Source organism: Gossypium raimondii, chromosome 10, assembly GCF_025698545.1.
Source record: "Gossypium raimondii isolate GPD5lz chromosome 10, ASM2569854v1, whole genome shotgun sequence".
In the NCBI taxonomy this organism is placed as follows: Eukaryota; Viridiplantae; Streptophyta; class Magnoliopsida; order Malvales; family Malvaceae; genus Gossypium; species Gossypium raimondii.
This window is the reverse complement of record NC_068574.1, coordinates 1,329,893-1,352,182: the sequence shown is the minus strand read 5'-3', so window position 1 is coordinate 1,352,182 and position 22,290 is coordinate 1,329,893. Positions and strand designations below refer to the sequence as shown.

Below are 22,290 nucleotides of genomic sequence, written 5' to 3'. Positions count from 1 at the left end.
ATTGCTTTTATTTGTAACATTAAGAGTTAATTTTAAAAGAATGAGAAATGATAAAAAATTATTATCTTGAATTTTTGGGTGTTTACATTTTTTATATTGTTTCAATCAAATTTAGTTGATAAATTTGTTATTTTTTAGCTTTAGGTGAAAGGGTCATAAAGAAAAGCTGCCACCGTTAGCGAACTGGTGACCAAAAAAGATAAAATTAAATAGTTAGATAATTATTTTGTAAATTTTTATAATTAGGTGACCAAAAAATTACTAATAACTGAGTGACTACTAATGCAATTTACCCATTTTATTGAAAATGCATTTTGTACTAAAAGGAAAAAATTCCTCCTAAATTCTAAAGCCACTTGAGTTTATTAATCATTGTTTTTTGTGCACTTGTTTGAATAATTTTAAAACCATTCTAATACTCATTTGGGGTCCCCAAATTATACCCCTCTTTGATCTTCTTTAAGATAGATTTTAAGGACATTAGGTGAAATAAAGGGTCATTTCTTGTCATCTTAGATGCTCACACCATAGTCCTTGAGATTGTAAGTGATATTCATTAGATTTTTTTTTGCAAGGTGTGTGGATTGGGTTTTTTTTTTCCATTGATATTTTAAGTTTCTTTTCTCAATTTTGGTATAATTGGTTGAATTTAATTTGAAATAACATCTTTAAAAATACCAATTCTTTTGAAACAAAAGGCATTTTTCTCATATGATAAACCATATATTTTCAGTTTTCCCATTATATCATAGACCCCACCATTTTATATATATATATATATATATATATATATATATTTGGTTTAGACACCCTTTTCCTTTTGGGTGGGGTGGGGGGAAGGGCTTAAATTTTGACATTCTCTAAATTTACGAAACTTGGTATGATAAGTCCCCACAACTTGACATAATCATTGCACTTTAGAGAAACAATTGGCAGGTGAGTCAATTTCAATCTAATTCATACAAGGACTTTCAAAAGCAATGGACTCTTATTGAAAATAATCCCTCTATATATTAATTTTACATAATTTTATCTCTCGATTTTTATAATGTTATTAGTAATTTCAAATTGATAGTATTGTTAATCAGGGATGTTAAAGTTATGAGCAAAATTTATTATTATTTAATTAAATAATTAGAATCATGTAAAAATTCATTCAATCATATTCAAATAAATTTACACGTCAATTGTATATTTAAAATTATTTTATTTCAATTCACGTTATTATTTTACGAAAGCAATTAATTATATTATCAATTAGGACGTACCCATTAATGTTGTTTAATATTGATTTGTGGTTGTAAAATGGAGTAGGGGAATGGGTTGGACCTATTTTTTTTTATTTTTTTCTTCTTCTCATGCTTTTCTTCAATGATCATAATTATTGGTAGATAAAAGAATTGCATCTCATATGAATTTACTTGGTCACATTTTGATTTTCTTACCCCTACTAAACATTGTAGTTTGTATAGCTAGTCAAAATTCTACTCTAGTATTAATAGACGTTGCTCAATCTTTGATTATGTGACATTAGTGACAACTAAGAAAAGGGAAACAAGATTAGACAGCAGTTTAATTTTAAGTTAACCAATACCTGACATAACTGCTTATCTTTTCATTGGTCAATATATAGCTTTCCTCCAAAAACAACATTCCAAAATGACCCACAAAGGAGAAGGTTAAACTGCTCCCTGTAAAATTTGGTATATCTCATCTATTGGACTTTATTGCAAGATTACAAAAGATTAGAGACCCCGATGTTTCTTTGGATGTATCACCAAAAGTCAAATAATATTGTATTAAGTCCATAGATTAAACCATAAAATAACTCACTTCAGTTAGCCTAAGCCAAATTTAAGATAAACAATCACTATCTTTCATGACACAATGATTTTTTTGGGGGTTAATTTCACTAGACATCTCCAAATTATGCTCAGATTTTAAAATATTCTAAGTGGATCCTCAAATTATCAATAATTTGATGTGGTGTATGTTTAAAATGCGTTGATCAAATTTTAAACACGTCTATACTTACTTGATGGATAATTTAGATATGATGTGTTCAAAGGAAAAAAACAACTCTGTTAAATGTTAACTATAGTATTTATGGTGATTATCCTCTAATTAAAATGAAATGCTAATATAATATAATGTATAAGATATGGTGAAATGATTAACATTGAAGACCGTATACATTGTTATCATTGACGTATCTAATTAGGCCTTTTCTTTGATTTGCTTCAACAGTGTATTTGTTATCATGTAAATAAACCTAATCTTGTTATAAAATAATACTACTAATATAATTTGTCAATGCAAATTGCAAATTTAATCCTCATTCTTTATATTAATTATATACATTGGGTTGCTCACTCTTGGATGTGAAAACTTAGGCAGCTGATGAGAGACTGATTGACTCTAATTGACTATTAAGTAGCAGCAAAGTGCTACAAATTGATATGCTCAACTTAAAACTTAAAAGTCAATTTAATCGGTCCACACACTGACAAAGTTTTGTAGTCCACTAAGAACGGGCTTTGGAACACAATTAGACCCTTTACATTCAAAAACAAAAACTTAATTCCAAATCATATATGAATATATAAAATTTTCATTTCATTCCATTTTTATAAATTATTAACACAATTATCATTACTTAACTGATTTATGCTTACATATTGTATCCATAATAAAAATTGATGTATTTATTTTTTAAACGTGTATAATTGAATCAAAATTAAAGTTTTATATATCCATTTGAATTACAAGCAAAGTTTCATGTATATGATTGCACCAAATCAAAGTTCATATATTAAATTGCACATAGTTTTGAGATTTATCCATTAAAAATGTGATGGTCATTAATTTCTATGATCAATAGTTATAGTGGTTAAATTTGTTATTAAAAGTTAAATGATATGAGTTCAAAAAATTCAAGTTCAAATTCATAGAAATATATTGCAGTACTACATAGATGAATTTGTGGATTAAATTATGATATCGAACATAAATGAATTTACTTCAACAAATGAGCTTATTGTTCAAAGTTTCAATTATAATTAAATTAATTGTACGTTAACTAAATTGACATTGTTATTATTACAACATATGAATTCAATTAATATGAGAGGTATTCGTGTAGTCTATGTGAGTTGGGATAGCATTTTGACATCTGAGGTTGATGATTTGGGCCTCAAGGATTTGCTCGTGTCTAAAGCAATTTAAGGTGAAAAATAAAATTGCTTAAAATGATAGAGGATGAGACAATGGACGACTTGTTCTTAGGGTGTGATTGGCTTGGATGAATACGACATTGATTAAAAAGAAAAAGAAAAAAATAGCAACAGTGACCCGATACTTTAATGGGCTATAAATTAGATGCCAGACCAAGGATTTGATACTCCACAATTCATCCCTTTTCTCGTTGTGGTTGCTAGCAATTCCAAAGGTCTTCATATATCGGGTAGTCTTACTTATTTCCTTGAATTAGATTGAGCAGTTTCGGATCGGGTTTAAGTTTAGATTTTAGATGAGATCAAAATTCGGTTTAAGCCTGAAAATTATTTTTGGAATTGGGTCTAGACTTAATTTGATTTATGAATACTTTTATCTCATAATAGTTGTGGAGATGTACATTTTAATAAAAGATGGTGAAGTCACTAAAAATAATTTGATCTATATTATTTAAACATAGACAAAGACTTTAATCATCATTCCAAATAAATTTTAATAACTAAAATAATCATTATAGGACAATTATCTCTTTGGGAGTAAGAAAATTATAATTAGAATTATTATGTACACTATATTAAAAATTGATTAAAAATATGCATTGTAACATCCAAACTTGGTTTATCAAATTTTTTCACTTAAGTGCCAGTGTACTTGGAAATGATTTTAATATATTTATAATTTTGAAATCAGAGAGTTTACCATCTCAAGTATGGCCTGAATTCTAATCGTGTTGTTAGAGCTTTGCATTTCTATTGTAATATATGAGCATTATATAAAATTTAACTATTTTCATCTTTATCTAACAACATTGAAACTCAATTAAGTTACCTCTATGTTCCTTTAATTAAGCATGATTTCTTTCCTTACAAATCATTTCGTTTACTGACGTGTCAACCAAATAATCCTATCTTGATTGGATAATTTAATTTTTACTGTAATTTTCACCATATTTTAAGGGAGTCAAGCTTACATGCATCGTCATCAGTGATTCACTCAAAACTAGTATTAGTAAATTGACGTAGTACTTTTGGATAGATCTTTTGAATACCATAATTATAGGCAAAACTAGTATACCAATCTTTATAATCATCCTCCAAATATATAGCTAAATTAGTTAACTCCAACCCAATATAATTACTCAGTTCTCCACCACCTCCATTATACAATTTCACTCACTACATTTTCCTAATCTCCAACAATGTCTCTGCACATCTTAACCCCCATTACTCTCTTTCTTCTCTTCCCTTTGATGGCCACTTCTTCCATACAGGATTTGCTACGGAGCCGAGGGTTGCCTGCCGGTATTTTCCCGGACAATGTTAAATCTTATAAGCTTAACCTTGATGGTCGATTGGAAGTCGAGTTGGAAAAGTCATGCATGGCTGAATTTGATGGGAGGGTGCATTTTGATCGTGTGGTGAGAGCTAACCTTAGTTATGGTGGGTTAGTGGGGCTTGAAGGATTATCCCAAGAAGAGCTATTTTTATGGTTGCCTGTAAAATGTATTATTGCTAATGATCCTTCACCTGGTGTTATGTTGTTTGATATCGGTGTTGCTCATAAACAACTCTCTATTTCTCTCTTTGAAGTCCCTCCTCCTTGCATGACTCAAGGTAACGTATAATTTTATGCTTCGTCAGTATTGTTTCGATAGTAATAATATTTTTTTATTTGTGGTTGTTCAATGCAGAAGATATGGAAGGGAAGGGTGATTGGAAGAAGGGATTTGAATTTCAGAAGTGAAGATAATTTTAATTGATTTTATTATTCAAAGGAGATTTTGTTTCATGGAATAGGATTTTTCTAGATGGGTATTTTTGTAAATAGGATTGTATAAATCAAATAAGGATAACAAAATCTCTATGAAAAAGATTTTTGGAAAGAAAGTTACAGCTTCCTAGTTTAGTGTTTTTTTATTTATTTATGAATTAAAGTATAGTTACAACCGATTAAATTAAGCCAACAAAAGGAGTGGACTTTTTGCAAACAACTGTAATCATTCTTTTATGTCCAAATTCATTTTCGCCAGTTTCTTTGTTTCTTTCTCTAGAAATATGTTCTGTTAATCTTCAATTCTTCACTCTGTCCAATAGTTGACGATACGTCTAACTAAAGCCAAACAAGACTCTTTCACATTGTTTTCCATGCAACAGATACCACGGAGTTCAACATCAAAAATAGGACATTTACCCAAGCATCTCTTGAAACCAAGAAGCCATTCCCCTCTCTCATCTTTGAGGACACCCCTGCAACAACGTCTTCACCGCTCCGTCGGTCTGTAGTCTTAATTACCCAATTACCACCCCGTTCAAAACTCATCTCTCCTGACTTGCCTCGCGACGGATTTGCCTTTACCATCGGATGTGCATTGCTTACCCCAGCAAAAAAGCATTTTTGATAATTTCTTGAGAGCTCCTAGATAACTATTCTTCCATATTTTCCAAATAGCTAGCCCATAGAAAGTCGTCCAATTGATCTCCCCAAAAATGTACTTTCTACCACTTTATAAATCGGAAGATAACCACTCTTGCAGATTACTAGAGAAGCAATGAGAGTATCTTTCTCTCTTAATTATCGTATTAATTTATTAGTTTCTAGTTTATTGATAAAATGTTCACTAAATCCGTTACGAATGAAATTTTTGAGATCTCAAATTTAAATATATATAATAAAATCGAATCATAAAATTATAATATCTTCCAACTCATAAGATTTGCTTATAATTTATTGATAAAATGTTCATTAAATCCTTTAAAAAAAATTCAAACCATAAAACTATAAGTCAATGAAGATTCTTCAAATCATATTAGTGCTGCTATGATTCAGTATATTTATTGGATATATAAAGCTATATAAAACTATTATATTCTTCAATTTGTGTTCCCTAATTCAATGGCAGATTGAGAACTTGTTTTCATGCTCCTCATCATCTCTGACAACAATTCCTCAATGTGTTCAACCATGAGAGTATCCCCATATTTTCCCTGCAAATTAATAACAATGGTAACATATTTTACTAATGAGAAGAAAAAATGGAAAAATGATTTTTCAAGTCTCTCAATTTTTATATTGAGTAAATTGGTTCTTTTAAAAAATTCGAAATAATTTAATTCTGGTCAATTTTGAAAATCAGAATCTTAGACCATTTACTCACAGCTTTAATATTTTCCATCAATTGGTACAATAACAAATTCAGTCTTCAAAATTTACACATCTTGTCTATATATATATATATATATATTGAAGCTAAAGGTGTTTTTTTTAATTTTTAAATATTTAAAATTTATAATTTTTAGATAATTTTTTAGGATCAGGATTAAATTGGTAAAATGACGTATAATTGACCAAAAACATCAAATTTGTGATCCTTTCAAAATTGAAAAGAATTAAATTACTCCGACTTTTTTAGAGGAGCCAATTTGCTTAATATTAAAATGAAGAGGACTAAAGATGTGTTTTTACCCAAGAAAAAAACTGCAATTATGTTGGTAAGGCTTTTAACTTACATGTACACAGGATGAAAAAAGCATTGCACCACTGAAAGTGGTGACATTGGTTTCACTAAGCTCAAACCCAAGATAATTCATGGCTTCTATCAATTGAGTAAAGCAACCCCTTTTCTTCTCAACTATAATCTTTATCAAAAACTTGTTCCCATCAATGTTGCTCACCTTAACTTCTTCCTGTAATAATAATAAAAGAATCATTTGCAAAATGAAGATGTGACCATGTGGATTCATATAAAAAAACAAACCTTTATCCCACATTTCTTCATATCATGTTGTGCAACAGCGATTTCGAGTTTCATCGGCATTACACTTTCTTCAGACGACCCTTCCATTTCGAGCAGTTGTTCACTGAGAACTTGTGATGTCTTTTGTAATTCTTGAATGTAAGTGATTGCATCATCGATTATCGTTGCTTTGTTCATCTAAAAAAGAAGGGAAAGAAACGAAATTATAAACAATGTGATTGATATTAAGATAATAATGTACATATAAGAATGTGTGTTGGGTAATTGCATTTGTAATGATTGGGACAAGTGAGCGCAGTGTAAGGAGCCTGTCACTAAGTTTCTGTCTCCTACGTCTCTCGGCTTGAAGGTTTTTGGATTTGAATTCCTTGCTGTTGTTGTTGTCGTCGTCGTCTTCGAGTTTTCTTCGGCCCATTCTTCCGCCGGTAAGTCTTTGGTGATCGGTTATGGCTAGTTCGTTTAGCTCGGTTAGGAATTCCATGTCCATGGAGTGTTTTTGGATATTTTGGAAGGTTGAAAACAATGGAGAGTAGCACCAGGAAAGGTATATAACTTGGAAGTATTATATTTATAGATAAGCATGGTTAGCACAAGGGTCACAAGGACAACGTTTGAGAGAGAGAATCTTGGCAGTTATGTTTCTTGTTGGAGGCAGGCACCAATGAAAAAAAATTTGAGCCTTCTAATCATTTATTTATCTCGGGTGTTGATGTAAATTTACCATTATATTAATTTATAATCCACATCTTTTAAATACGTTCCAACTCAAATTTTATTTATGAGCCATGCCCGTCTATATGGGACAAATGTGCAAATCCAAATGTATTGTATTAATATTTAAAAAAACAAAAAACCCTATTATTACAATTTCTTTTGTTCATTGTACCTCTTATTACATTCATGATAATTAATTAATTTTATTAGACAAATTTACCCATCAAACTAAAAAGCTCAATAACTGTAAAAATAGAAGGTTGGTGAGTGTTACTTTCATGTCTATAGGCAGTTAGCAGTTAGTATTGTTTGACTGTAAAAGTACAAAATGTGTGAGTCTTTTGGTTGGGCAGAGATATGAAATCCCTTCCACTTTCCAATTTGAAAGTATAAACTGTTATGGTCTAAGCTCAAAACCCTAAAGGACAAAGATGAGCAATGCCATGCCATGCCATGCTAAACTCAAGTCCGGACAGATATTGCTAAATTTATCATCGTTTTATAATTGGTATATTTTATTTTATGACGCGTAAACTTTTATCGATATTACATACTTACATCTCTATTTTACCCCAGGTCAAAAACAATATGGATTTACATTAGAAGTAAATTTCAAAACAATTAATTTCTCTTAATTTTGCTAAAAAACTAATTGAGTTGATGCTAAATCTTAATTTAGTAATTTAGGGTCTTAACATATTTTTATATTTTTATCCTTTTATGATATATACACACATAAAAGTAAAATAGTAATTTTATATCGTGGATAGAAAGAAGAAAAGCAATGAATTACTATAACTGTTTCATATCTATAGTCTAAAAAAAACTCCATCCTACATTGCCTCACCCCTTTGCTTTTATTAAATAAAAACAAAAACTCAAACCATATATTACAAGATCGATCTAGAACCATTGAGTGATTCAAGTTTTGTCACCCCTAAGCTTAATGTGTCATACATAAGTATAGTTGTCTTGTAATAATAAGAAATTGAGATTAAGAACAAATTTTTGAACCAATTGAAACTCGATTTAAAAAAAAAATTCGAGCTCGAACCACTCATCAAAAGGACTATTTTATTATGTTTTTGTATTTATATTTTTTATTTTTTATAAATAGTTAAACAAATTGGCTCAAATTAAAAAAATATAAATGTAAACCTAACTCAACGGCCCTAATGCGTTATCTAACCTTAAAGTTTGATAATCAACTCGTTAACCAAAATTCTTAACCTACGGAAAAAGAAATGAGCAAAGCAACAGAAGTCACTTCCATCCGCCGTCTGGCCGGCCTCTTTAACACTTCCCGCTCTTCAGCTACCAATCCGGCCGTCCCCACCGCCGCCGCTATAACCTCCTCCAAATCCATAGACGAGGTACCCAAGTTCCAAAATCTCGTCCACAGATTCAAGAAATCTTCTAAATCCAGCAAATTCCGCAACTATAATAGAACTGCTTACTTCAACACTGTTCTCCGCCTCGCGTCGGCAAAACAGTTCTCGTTGATTGATGACATCCTCCAACACCAAAAGAAGTACGAAGAGATCTCCCAGGAAGGCTTCGTAATCCGCCTCATGACGCTTTATGGGAAAGCTGGCATGTACGAACAAGCCCATAAACTGTTCGACGAAATGCCTGAATTGAAATGTCAACGTACGGTAAACTCATTTAATGCCCTTTTGGCAGCTTATCTTCATTCAAAGAAGTTCATTAACGCCGGGGAGTTGCTAGAACAGTTACCTGAAAAGTTAGGAATCGAACCGGATTTGATTTCTTATAACACAGTTATTAAAGCCTATTGCGAGATGGGTTCCATGGATTCAGCATTATCAATGGTTGATACATTGGAGAAGAAAGGATTAGAGCCTGATATTATAACGTTTAACACACTGCTTGATGGGTTTTTTTCAAGGGGTCGAATTGTTGATGGAGATGAAATTTGGGGATTGATGGAAAAGAAGAATGTTGTTCCTGATATTAGGACTTATAACTCGAAGTTAAGAGGATTGGTTCATGGCAATAAGGTATTGGAAGCTGTAGAGTTCTTTGAAGAAATGAAGAACAAAGGGATCGAACCCGATATTCATAGTTACAATGCTTTGATTACAGGGTATTGTGATGAAGGGAATTTAGAGCAAGTGAAGCATTGGTATGGTGAACTGAAGAAAAGTTATAAACCTGATAGGGCTACTTATTGTAAAGTTCTTTCATTCCTTAGGAAGAAGAATGAGTTTGAAATGGCAAGTGAGATTTGTAAGGAAGCTATGGATCGACGGTTGATTTCTGGGGTTACATGGATGGATAAATTGGTTTCAGAATCGAGGATCGAAGAAGCTATACAATTCGTGGAATCGGGCTTGTCGCGATCGGCTTTGAAGTTGAGGTTCCCTTGACCTTGAATGACACTATAAGAGGTAATTTACTTATCACCTCTTTGTTTACCTTCTTTTTGGTTCATGTTATCTTCTTGTTGGGTCAGATTCTAAATTGCTCTCGAATTTCATAACATTCTATTGATTCTTCAAAAAGAATTGGAGAGGATAAAATAATTTTCTTTTGAGTTTGCTGTGTATGGTTGCCTGGTGTTGTATGTATTGCTGTTGTACCCCATGCTTATGGTCATTTAAAATTGCTTCATTCGAAGTCAATTGAAAGAAAAGGTCAAAAGATTTCTTCAGTTTCTCTCAATGTGGTTCCTCTAAAAAGAAATTGGAACAATTTAATCCCGATCAATTTCAAAAGAGAGCAACTAAGAACAATTAATCACACCTTAATGAATTTCATGAATTGTATAGAAATTTGTTGGTATAATAATAAATTTAGTCCTCAAAATGTACACTTTCTATCAATTTGGTCCTGATTTAATAAAGTTAGCTCATAACATTTATGTAAACATGTAAATATTAAGGTTGAATTTGTTGAATTTTTAGAATCAAGACCAAATTAATAAAAGATGTATATATCAACGGATCAAAATTATGTAATATTGATAGAAGACACTAACATAGTGAGTAATTGTCTTTAATTACTCGATTTCAAAATTAATAGAAATTAAATTACCTTAATACATAAATTTGAAATTGAGATACAGGCTTTATAAAGAGAAATGCATACCAACTAAGCAACTTGAAAAATGTGCTTGGGAGCTTTAAACCAGTCCAATGGTAAATTTATCTACATGGGAAGTACATTACAATTTGATTATTGTGTTTCAAATATACTCTAGAAAATATCCGAACTAATATTTTAATATTTAAGTTGACAATTAAGTTAACGAAAGGACTTTATTAATACAATATTAATATTTTGAGAATTCAATCAGAATGTTTTGAAATTTATGATATGATTGTAATTTGGGACATTTGATGGTATTAGCCCTATGTTTGTTCTTTTATATGTGGTTTGGGCCTCATATTAGAGAACCTTCAATCTAGTAAGAGCTTAATATTGGATAGGTTTAACAAATAACTTTATGAATTTGTAACACAAATATATAATAATTATGTTGTTCAACATTCGAATGTTGAAGCTCTTATTTATTTTTCACAAATATTATTAAAAGTTTTGGCATGAAAATATGTTTTACAATTGAGATTATGGTGGCTTGAATTAAAATGTTTACTAGAAGTTATAAATAACTATTTGGGCGGTGGAGTCATTACTTTACTAATATAATACATGTATTGGAATTTTATAATAACATTTTTTATTCACTTTGTATGTTAAAAGTTAATGGTACACTACACTCGCCGTGTTGAATTATTAGTAACTTTACGTTTTGATTATTCAACTTCAAAAGCTTATAAAATGGTCGCTGAATTATTCGAAAGTTTATATTTAAGTAATTGGCTGTTAAGTTTTTTTTTTGGTTAAACTCTACTATTAGCCCTATATTTAGTAAAAATTTTGGATTTAACCCCTGTACTTTTATTTGGTCATTTTTAGTCCCTATACTTTCAAAATTTTAGAATTTCAATCCTCACAAAAACAATAATGGTTAAATCCATTAAGTAAAGTTCTTCTATTTCCAAAATCTAATGTGCCAAACATATTATCATATGTGTAATGTCATGTCAGCTTATTGTTTCCACATATTACTCACTAAAAACTCAATTAATGGATTATCAACTGCCATTTGTGTTAAGATTATAATTTCAAATTTTGAAAAGTATAGGGACTTAGAATGATGACTTAGAATGATGCACTTAGAGAAAATGGATTAAATCTAATAATTGAATTTAATCAAACAAGTTTAATTGCTATTGTTTGGGCGAGGACTAAAATTTCAAAATCTGAAAAGTACAAGAACTAAAATTTACCAATTCGAAAAATTCTAGGGACTAAAATTGATCAAATAAAGTATAGGGACTAAGTCCACAATTGTTGCAAAGTACATAGATTAATAGCAAAATTTAACCTTTTTTTAAAGTTCGGCTAGTGAACTTTAAGTAATGATTCAATAATTAGTACGATGGTTTAATACCCAACAAGAAGTAAAAGTACATATCTTAAATCCAAGTTGATTTGATGGACAATGTCAGATATTAGAGAAGAAAGCTGTTTGGATTTTGATTCACAAATTCGTGACGTTCTTAATTCATGAAAATATGGATTTGTAGAAGGAATGGGGAAGAAGAGCTTTTGATAGGTGCAGACGGTACGAATAGAGAATGTCATACTACAACTCGGTGACTTAAATGAAAACTTTTAAATAGTCTAATGACAATTTTGTAACTTTTTTAAAATTAAGTGATCAAAATATAAACTAACTAATAGTTTAAATTAATGTTGAAAAGAATAGAAAGGGATTATAGGTGAAAATAGGGTTTTGTATAAAAAAAGATTTTAAGTTTTATACGTCGTAGTACAATAATTGCAAGGAGCACATGTTCTTGCATTAAATAATGTTGGCTTTCATATACGCAGCAAGATTCCACCTGCACCATGGGGCCCCTTGATTTGGTTTTTTCCATAACAATAATTGAAAATCAAAACACATAAAATTAAAACGTACCACTGTGTCTCCTAACCCAACTCCTTTTCCTACCACAAATGAAATATGTTCTATTATGTGATTTCATTTCATTTTTAAAAAATCAATTTTCAACTGTAATTTTCAAAACAATTTAATTTCACAGATTTTTAAGTTTATAATATATTATTTTTTGTCATATATATTATATTATAATATATTAATTTATTTATATTTAGAATTTTAATAAAATAGTATAATATATATAGTTATTAAATATAGAATAATTATAATATATATATATAAAGGAATTTAAATGAATTTGAATTGAAAAAGTTTTGACAATATTTTTATTTAGATTGAACAGTTGTATATAATATTTGTATTATGGATAGGCTCGATCCAAGTTCTGCCGACAAGTTGTATTGAAAGAGAAAGGCTTTTTTTTATAGAAATGATCCTAAAAATTTGAATAATTATAAAAATGACTTATTTTTCTGATTAAATTCGAAAATAACCTAAAATCTACAGTAAAAATTGGTGGAGCCAATGAATTTGGTGCCACTAACATGTTACGTCAGCAAACGGGATAAAAAAATTATTTTTTTGGTAGAGCCATGTAGAATGACATCACCTATATAAATACTAGAGAAATACTGCTATTTCTGAAAAATTTACGGGCTTTAAAAAATAAATCTTTTTTTTGTGGAGCCAAATAATTTGGCGCTACTGGTTTCTAATTCGTGCCAGTGTACTTTTTTCTTTTTTTTTCTTATTTTAAAACCATAAATAAAATGTTTTCTTATTGGTGGTTTTTTCGTTTATTTAAATTTTAAAACTATAAAAAATATTTTATTTAAATTAAATATAAAAAATAATATTTTATTTGGTGGAGTCATTATCTTTGGCGTGACCAAATTGATATATAAAACCCTCAATGGCAGATCAATTTGAGTCGAAGTAATTTTATTTTTTTTGCTTATATTTTGTTAGAGGATAAATGGGAGAGAGATGAGGAGCATTTTTTTTTATATATTTGTGTTTTTATTTATTTAGTAAATTTTTTAATTTGAAGGTATGTTTTGTTTAACGATAATCCGATTGAGCTCTGACACCGGTAAATTTAATGGTTATTTTCGATTGCAAGTAATTTATTCAATAACGGGTTCAAATTGGTTGTATAAGTCTTTTCGTTGGCTGTGGTAGGTGTTGGAGAAAACATGTTAGTGAACAAAATATTTAAATATAAATAAACACATATTTATATATAATGTAAAATATAAATAGAATACTTTATATTTAATTTATCAAATACGTAAATCAATAAAAACCGTAACAAAAGTTGAAATCGAATATAAGAATAAAGATTTACAAAACGTTGAGACCTGTTTAACACAGTCTCTTTAAGATAAATTCGGTTGCTCCTACGGTACTTGGAGAAACATTAGTCGAATATCTCCCAGGATACAACAATACAATGATCAAAGCAGTAGCACCTCTGCACTGCAGTTATCAACGAACAAACGATACATTTTTCTATCATTGGAACGTTTGAAAAATACGGAGAGGAAAAGAGGAATTTTGAGAGCAACAGAAATTCGGTATGAGAGAGTTTGAGAGTGTGTCAAATTCTACAAAATTTATAACCTTTTATAGGAATTGAGAATGTTGGAATTTTGGAAATTAAATCAAATTGATTGGAATCAAATAAATAAGATAAATGTCATTATATAAACAGATTTTGTCTGTTGAGGAAAAAAATTTTGCAAGTCCGCTTTGAGCCAGACATTTCGCGTCGCCCACGTCGTGCGAGTGCACCCCACCCCGTCAAGTTTGAACTTGCACCCCCTACGTGCGAGGCAAGATTCCAAGGTTTGTCATTCAATCACTTTTTAAGAGGGTTCCCATATATAAACACATCTCACACTTGGTATTTAACCAATGCGAGATATAAGCCTTTACTTTTCCTCAACAAATATTTCCAAGTAGCTTACTTTGAGCATCAATTTCTCATTCATCACTCAACCATTTTAAGCATATGATATACCGTTATAAAGGTCTCATGGAGTAGAATATGAAACCATAATTTTTTGATTTAACTCTCCACCTTTACCTATTGAGAGTATGCCTCAAATCTCCCATAAAATGCAATTTTTCCAACAATAGGACGATAACTGGTTCAAATTGGTTAAGCAGCCAACGGGTAGATTATTTGGGATTCCCTGGGTCAACGGGATGTTTGAGGTTTCAAAAAATTCCAAATTGAACCGCACGGGTGAGATCATCAATATCTGCAGCACCCAAGCTACAAGATAATAACACCAAGAAAGTCGCTCATGTTGCACTACAAGATAATAGCATCGAGAATAGCTCACCAAAACAAAATATCATTTTTGAAATTTTTAGATTTAAAAAAAAAACACATTTAAAAAAACATACAGTACTCTGTTGGCGCCATTCTATATGGCTCCACCATATAAAATATATTTTTTTAAAATTTTAAATTAAAAAAAAAACACATTTAATCAGAAAAATAGGTTATTTTCATAATTAAAAAAATTTTAGAATATTTTTATATAGGAAAAAGTGCTTTGCTTTTCCGTAAAAGGGAAAACTAAGGTAAAAATATCGTTGAAAGGTGGCAATAATTAAGAATTTAAATGAGCTCAAGCTCTAAACTTTCATCAAACCACTTACTGACCGTTGGAAAGAATTGATTTAGTAACAATTTATTAAAGATGTGCTATAATTAAAATTGATAATGGCAGTAGAATGATTGCAAGTAATAAAAAGAAAATAGATTTTGTGTGAAAAATCTTTTTGGAAAAAATATGGGTAGAGAAAGAGAAAATTCATTAATGTTGAAAAACGAATGATACAAGAGGAGTTTTGATTACATCTATTTAAAAATTGAAAAATCATGTTCTAATCAAAATCAAATATTAGAAGTATGGTTCTATATGGTCCTCGACCTCTTGCCCCCACAGATCCCTTTATTTTACCGCTATATTTATTTCTTCAACAAGTGACAGGATTCGAATTACACAAACGTTAACAAGATGTTTCAAAACTGAGCAGTCTCCAACCCCGTTTAAAAATTGTTTGATGAATGATCCAAAATTGCAAATTCTTATTATTTGAGACGTTTATTTCACCATTAATCTTGCTTCCTTTCAAAGCCAAGACAGTAAAACCATGTTCCCACTAGAAATCTTGTTGAAAGAAAGATCAAGAACTTGTAAACTTGGCTGCAAACTCTTGAATTTTTTTCACTAGAAAACTCAGTTGGGGCAAGTTTCAATCATGTTTAAAGAAATGTCAGTGGCGTGCATTGATATGGTTTGATTAATTTGACTTTCTTTGTACGATACTATCTGTTATAACAATTAAGTTATACAAAATATTGTCATATTATCATTTATATCCTAGAGGATCTGTTAAGGAAATTTTTGCACTTATTTTGCTAATTGATCCGTCAACATACGATACCCATCTTCCGTGATGAGGTTTGCTAGTGCCTTGGTTTTGTTCAGAGATAAAGTCAAAAAATTACTTTAGAGGAATCAAAGATGAATCATAAATTATTGAAGAGTAAAAGTAATCTCATAAAAAAAATGAAAAGATTAAATGAAAAATCAACCATTTTTTTCGAGACAAGGCCCTTGCCTGATTTTGCTCTTTGGAGGAAAGGAAAACTAGAAAAAATGACAATCAAATTTTTGACGATACCAATTTGCATGAGCGTTCTCATACGGGTTGTAGGCAATCTCAAACTAGCAATCCTCAAAGGCTAGAATTGTAAATGTGTCAAGACTCGTAAGACCTTTTAGGTAGTCCTCCCTTAATCCTAGGGTTTTGACACTTATACAGTTCATGTTCCCACATGATCGACCTCCTTAAAGGTGTGGTGATGGAATAGAACCAAATTAGGTGAACAAAAAAGTGTTCAACACTCGTTCATAACGAGGCAGATCAAAGATGCTTCACTTGTCATGAATACATACGTTCATAGAGCCTAACCTTGACAAAGTGCTGCTCTTTAGCAAGCTTCATAGTGTAGTTTTATCCTTAGCAATTTTGACCGCTAATCTTTTCATTATTTGTTACATTTTGAGAATATTACTAGTGTTATGCGGGAATTTATAATTTATTTAATTAAATAATAATTAATTTCAAATTTTCTAATTTTATGTTGTAACAATATATTATTAATATATTATATTTTTTAATTATATATAAAAGGGTAATTATTTAGTACAGAGGTGATGATTTTATCATATGCCTTATTTATTTTAAATATCTTAAATACAACTTAAGAACACATGGTAAAAGCTGAAATCTACTTATGTAGTTAAAATATTTCACCGTCAATGTATCAAATAATTATCCTTATAAAATTAATTTAATATTAAATCAAGGTGTGAGTTAAATTTGGATAATCTAATTTAAATTCAAGATGTAAAAAATAATATTGAATTTGAATATTAAATGAAACTCTGAATAAACTCAAGTATTTAGAAAATTAAATTCCTAAAATTCGATGCAAGAAGAGAGACTAAATCCAAATTTATGGATTGGATTAAAGAGAATACTCCTTAAATTTATAAAACTCCTTTCTACAAATCGTTAGTTAAGAGAAATTAAAAATATGTAGACTAGGAAATTTGAATATCTTGAACAACATAAATCACATGAATAAATTAGCATTTGCTGTCAATTCGTCAAAAAGTGGTCCCTGTTCCTTGACTTGCAAAATTATTATTTTCTTTGCTTGTAAAAACCATTTGTTGCTTTCATGATGTTAATACTCCGTTACCTACCTAGTGTGTTGCAATTCAATGTGGGATTTTGTAAGGTCAAAACATGCCTACTGTTCTTCATTTTTTGAATAATTAAGAATTTAGTCCCTATGTTTGTATTTTTAAGAATTTAATTTATCTACTTTTTTAAATTTTAAAATTCATGTCCAATTGTTTTGTTAAATTCAATTTAATAACAACATCTCTTTTTAATTACATGGCTACTAAGTGAGTAGCTTTTTTACTTTAAAATGTCATAGCAACCAATTTAACCCAAAAAAAATTAACAGTGTTAACAGTTGGACCTAATTTTTAAAATCTGAAAAGTAGAGAGACAAAATTCTTAAAAATACAACTACAATGACTAAATTCCTATTTTTCGAAAAGTAGGCATATTTTAGCCTTTTTGCAAAGGTTTGATTGTATTTTATGATGAAATCAATTTAGGTTTCTGTTTTCATTTCAACTATGAAATGAACTGTGCGTAAAACTTAAAGAATAGTTAACAATTTATTAAGATACGAATTTCAAATCCTAAAAGTAACATTATTAGGAGGAACAATCACGATCTTCAAAAAGATTTTCATGTACCATAAAATAAATATAAAAGATAGTTTAATTATAAAAAAAAATCATAATTTTGAAACAAATGATTTTTTTTTTTGTTTGTTTACAATTTTGTCGGTAAAAGAGTTTTCATGGGTATACTTTGATAGAGAAGTGATTTCATGTACTTATCCAAGCTTGGAAGGCATTGATTTTCGTCGTAGCTATACATCAAAGGGACCATCCTTGCAATATTTAGAGAAGCCTCGCAGAAAGTCATGGAAAATGATTTTTGGAAAATGCATTGTTGGTTAAGCAATTTCCATTCATTGGCAATCATGTTGATAACATGTTTTCTAGCATTTTCAACTTCAATGCCTTGATTCTCTTTCATGTAGCAATCAATATAGGACCCATCATGTCCATCTTGATTCTCATCCTACAATTAATATAGAAGATAAGTATTAGTATTGTATTAATCATAATTTTTTATAAGTTTAACAGTTGATGTATGTACCTTGGCACTTCCCAAATCATCCCATAGACGAAGGATTGTAGCAGTGGATGAGATTATGGATGGATTGTTGTCAATAAGTTCCACATTTTGATCAGTCGAGCCAATGCCAAGGAGGAAGAAGATGTGAACCAAAACTATATGTACACCTGAGCTAATGATCCCATTCTCCAAATACTCATTAGCTTTTGGCAAATTCCCTGAACCGAACCATCGTGCTTCTACCAAAAATGCTCTAAACAAGGTGCTCCACTGTCCAATATATATAATATTAGCTGTGATTACGATGGACCGTAAAAGACATGAAAAAAAAAAAAAAAAAAGAGTTCTATTGGCATATACACACAGCTTTCCTTAAGGAGTTGATAGGGTTCCGACCATGTTCCTTGTACACCTTTTGGCTAATTTCATTAGTGATATCATCAAGAGCTTTGAAGCATATTTTCATGTAATAAGGTAGCTTATCACTTGCAGCATAATCCCACCTACATGCAATTAATTAAATCAATAATTTCATCAACTTGAAATCATGCATATATATTTTTTATTACACTTTAAAGTGTATATCATAAATAATATAATTTTATGTTATAGATACAATCATAGCGTAAATACAATAATTATTATAATATATAACGAAATAATAAACATAGTATTCACATATAGTGAAATTCAACTATGAAATTTCAAAATTCTTAAAGTTTTAAAGGTATTAAATAATGTGAGATGAGACCCAGTTTTAATAGTTAAGATAAATGAAGAAATTTGAAAATATCTAATTTGATAAGAGGAATATATGAAAACTAGAAAAGGAAGAAAAGAAAGGAGACCAAAAGACAATAATTTTCATAAAAAGATGATTGATATACATCAAACAAAAAAATTCAAAGGATTACCAAGAAAGGAAAAGGAAATAAGATGAAAAGGAAAATTCCAAAAGGTTGTGAAAATTAGATATATATATATATACATACATATTCCAATTTTAAATTAAGATGTTAATAATGTTGATATTAATTAGATGATATGTTAAATGTATGGTGCATCATTTACCTCTCCACAACTTGCACAAAAAGAGTGAGTTCATCAAGTGTCCCATAAACATCAAAAATATCATCTATTATGTAGATTAAGGAAATGGGCTTTGTGAGATCAATCCTTTGCTCTGATAAGGTTGGATCAGTGAGGCATGCCATGGACCAAATGTACCATTTCATTGGTTGATCCCTAGCAAACTCCAATTCCTTGGCTAAACCTAGCTGCTTCCACCAACTAAACAACATAAAAGAAAATTAGAGTTGGGTTTATTTTTGGATAATGTAAAACTAGCTTTTAGATTATGTCAAGTTACGGTTTTGGTTTTTCTGTTATGCTAAAATTTGGAATTTAGTTCTTATAATATAACATAATTTGATCCTCTATTTTTATCATGTCATTAATTAGTCTAAATGGTGACACCCTTTTTGTACTCATCGTGATAACATGACTGAAGGGGTGTTTCTAACTAATGATATCATAAAGTAGAGGGAAGAAGCGGAGTAAATCCTAAAGTTGAGCTAGTAGAGGGACCAAAACTGCAATTTGACCTAAAAAGTATAAACCTTACTTGGAAATGTGGGCAATTTCTTTCTGGTGTAAGGACTGAACTAGATTGAAATCCATTTTGGCTAGTTCTTGGAGGATATTTATCCATCCATTGGTGCCTTGGAAATCAGTGCCTAACAAGTTTCTTGCTGTGAATCTTGATAGGGTTTTATGAAAAGGTTGGTCCAATGTGTTCCTTATAGCCCTCTCAGAGAAAAGGTCCACTTTGGCCATTCGCCATTTTCTCAGGGACTGGGAACTAAATTCTCTTGCTTCATCAAGAATATCTTCTCCATCCATGCCTAGTTGTGATGCTTCATATAGTTCGATTAGTCCTTTGATGTCCCTGCAATGTTCATGTCTGAAACTGGCTTCCCTGTCTCTGAACCTGTCGAACACTCCTGCATGAACAAAACAATAGATTAATTTCACAAGAGGTCCTCATACTATGACTTTGATTCTAAATTGGTTTCTAAACTTTAAATTGTTTTAATTGAATCCTCCGTTAAATTAACTATTAATTTGAATATTAAATGTTAGCTCGAATCCCATGTGAACTAAGCATCCCCTATAGACAGTTTGGATATTCTAACATGTTAAAAGAAAATAAAAGAAGATAACACGTTAAATATAAACTGTTGATGTGATAGATACACACCACGTATTCGTTAAATTCAATCGAATAATTAATGTCCAAGCTGACGAAAAACATCTGATTGATGGAATATAAATATTTTTTGGATTCAATTATAACGTTTGAATTATTAACCAAAAAGGACAAAAACTTTAATCTAAGGATGGAAATTTTCACACCTGCAGGGACAAAGTAGCCTTCTTGTCTGAGCAACCGAAAACGAAGGGCAACCTCATGAAGGTCATAGTTATGAAATCCATTACCATTTGCAGATAACATAAACTGTCTTTGCAGAACCTGCTCAATCTCATGTTGGAAATGGTGATCGATTCCTAGCCGTTGGATAGCATCAATCATAGTCAAACCCTGTAAAGGGTCTTCACTAACTAGTTTAAATACTCGCTTGAACCCCTCCAATTTGCTTGCATATTCATCCAGAAACTCATCCTGTAAAGAATTTAAACAGTTGAAATACAAGGACCGTATTGAAAAAAGAAAGACCATTAAAAAGAAAACACAAACTCACTGTGATATTGGGATTCCCATATCTGTAATCAACGTGTTGTACAGGTGTAGAAACGAAACTGGGTTCTTTGTAAGCATTACATCTAGGGATCATGGACAATGATGAAGGAGGATTGCTGTTGATTCGTGAAGTTTTTTTAATGGCAATGGGGGAACTGGGGGATGTACAGAAAACTTTAGAAAATGAAGCCATTTGGGAAACTTGTTCTTGGATTTGGATCAAAGTGTTTTGTTGAATTTTATATACCAAAGAAAGAATGCTAAAAGGGTCTATATTTATAGGATTATTTGTTAAAATAGGAGAAATGCAAGGGACTTGAATTTTGAACACGTGTAAATTTCGGCCGAGGACCGTGCTGACGAAGGTAGGCGGAAACCTTAGACTTCTGAGTTATTATTAGTTTATAAAACTTATAATTAAAATAATAAGAGTCAAATTAATACAAATATATAAATATTAAGGGTTAAATTTAACATTATACCTTAATAAAATAAACAAAATCATACCTTTATTTTTTAAAAAAAATTATAATTCAATTTGCTAAGATAAACCAAAAATTTTTCAATAAAGAAAAACAATAAATCCATATTATAGGTTTTTTATATATATTTTTATGTCCAACTTTCTTTTACCTTTTTCTATAATTCTTTCTTAAAATTCTTAGTTAAAATATATCAAAATTGAATTTAGACTTTATATTTCGTTTCATGAAGTTTAGTCTCTTTAATTTTAGATTTTAAAATTCATGTTGAATTGCTAACATTAGTATTTGATAAATTCAAGTTAATTACAATATTACTTTTATTTTAAAATATCACAGCAACAAATTTAATAAAATTAATAATAACAACAATTAAATTTAAATTTTAAAATCTAAAAATAAACAAACTAAATTGCTAAAAATAAAAATATAAGGATTAAATTTTAATTTTTTTCGTACATTATTTTCTTTCTGCTTTTATTTGGTGGGGAATATTATAACTGTATCATGTGGCCCACACCTTAGGCTATTATTG

The 22,290-nt window shown here is 30.1% G+C and overlaps 4 protein-coding genes across 4 annotated transcripts; 2 read left to right on the top strand and 2 right to left on the bottom strand.

Annotated features, from left to right (window-relative positions):
* Positions 1-4,432: 4,432 nt before the first annotated feature.
* LOC105776047 (uncharacterized) lies at positions 4,433-4,977 on the top strand. The gene is made up of 2 exons (XM_012598514.2): positions 4,433-4,847; positions 4,925-4,977. The coding sequence occupies exons 1-2, from the start codon at positions 4,433-4,435 to the stop codon at positions 4,975-4,977; spliced, it is 468 nt and encodes a 155-aa protein (XP_012453968.1).
* A 1,127-nt stretch (positions 4,978-6,104) lies between these two features.
* Positions 6,105-7,475, bottom strand: LOC105777995 (transcription factor DYT1). Its single transcript, XM_012601538.2, has 4 exons — positions 7,257-7,475; positions 6,989-7,165; positions 6,741-6,917; positions 6,105-6,218 (listed from the first exon to the last, which is right to left on the bottom strand). The coding sequence occupies exons 1-4, from the start codon at positions 7,473-7,475 to the stop codon at positions 6,105-6,107; spliced, it is 687 nt and encodes a 228-aa protein (XP_012456992.1).
* A 1,390-nt stretch (positions 7,476-8,865) lies between these two features.
* On the top strand, positions 8,866-10,387 carry LOC105777994 (pentatricopeptide repeat-containing protein At3g13150). The gene has a single exon (XM_012601537.2). It carries the CDS (start codon positions 8,947-8,949, stop codon positions 10,090-10,092), a length of 1,146 nt encoding a protein of 381 aa, XP_012456991.1. The 5' UTR covers positions 8,866-8,946; the 3' UTR covers positions 10,093-10,387.
* Positions 10,388-18,040: 7,653 nt separating this feature from the next.
* On the bottom strand, positions 18,041-21,529 carry LOC105777993 ((3S,6E)-nerolidol synthase 1). The gene is made up of 7 exons (XM_012601536.2): positions 21,275-21,529; positions 20,928-21,195; positions 20,137-20,515; positions 19,584-19,802; positions 18,877-19,015; positions 18,534-18,782; positions 18,041-18,455 (listed from the first exon to the last, which is right to left on the bottom strand). The coding sequence occupies exons 1-7, from the start codon at positions 21,464-21,466 to the stop codon at positions 18,141-18,143; spliced, it is 1,761 nt and encodes a 586-aa protein (XP_012456990.2). The 5' UTR covers positions 21,467-21,529; the 3' UTR covers positions 18,041-18,140.
* Positions 21,530-22,290: the final 761 nt, after the last annotated feature.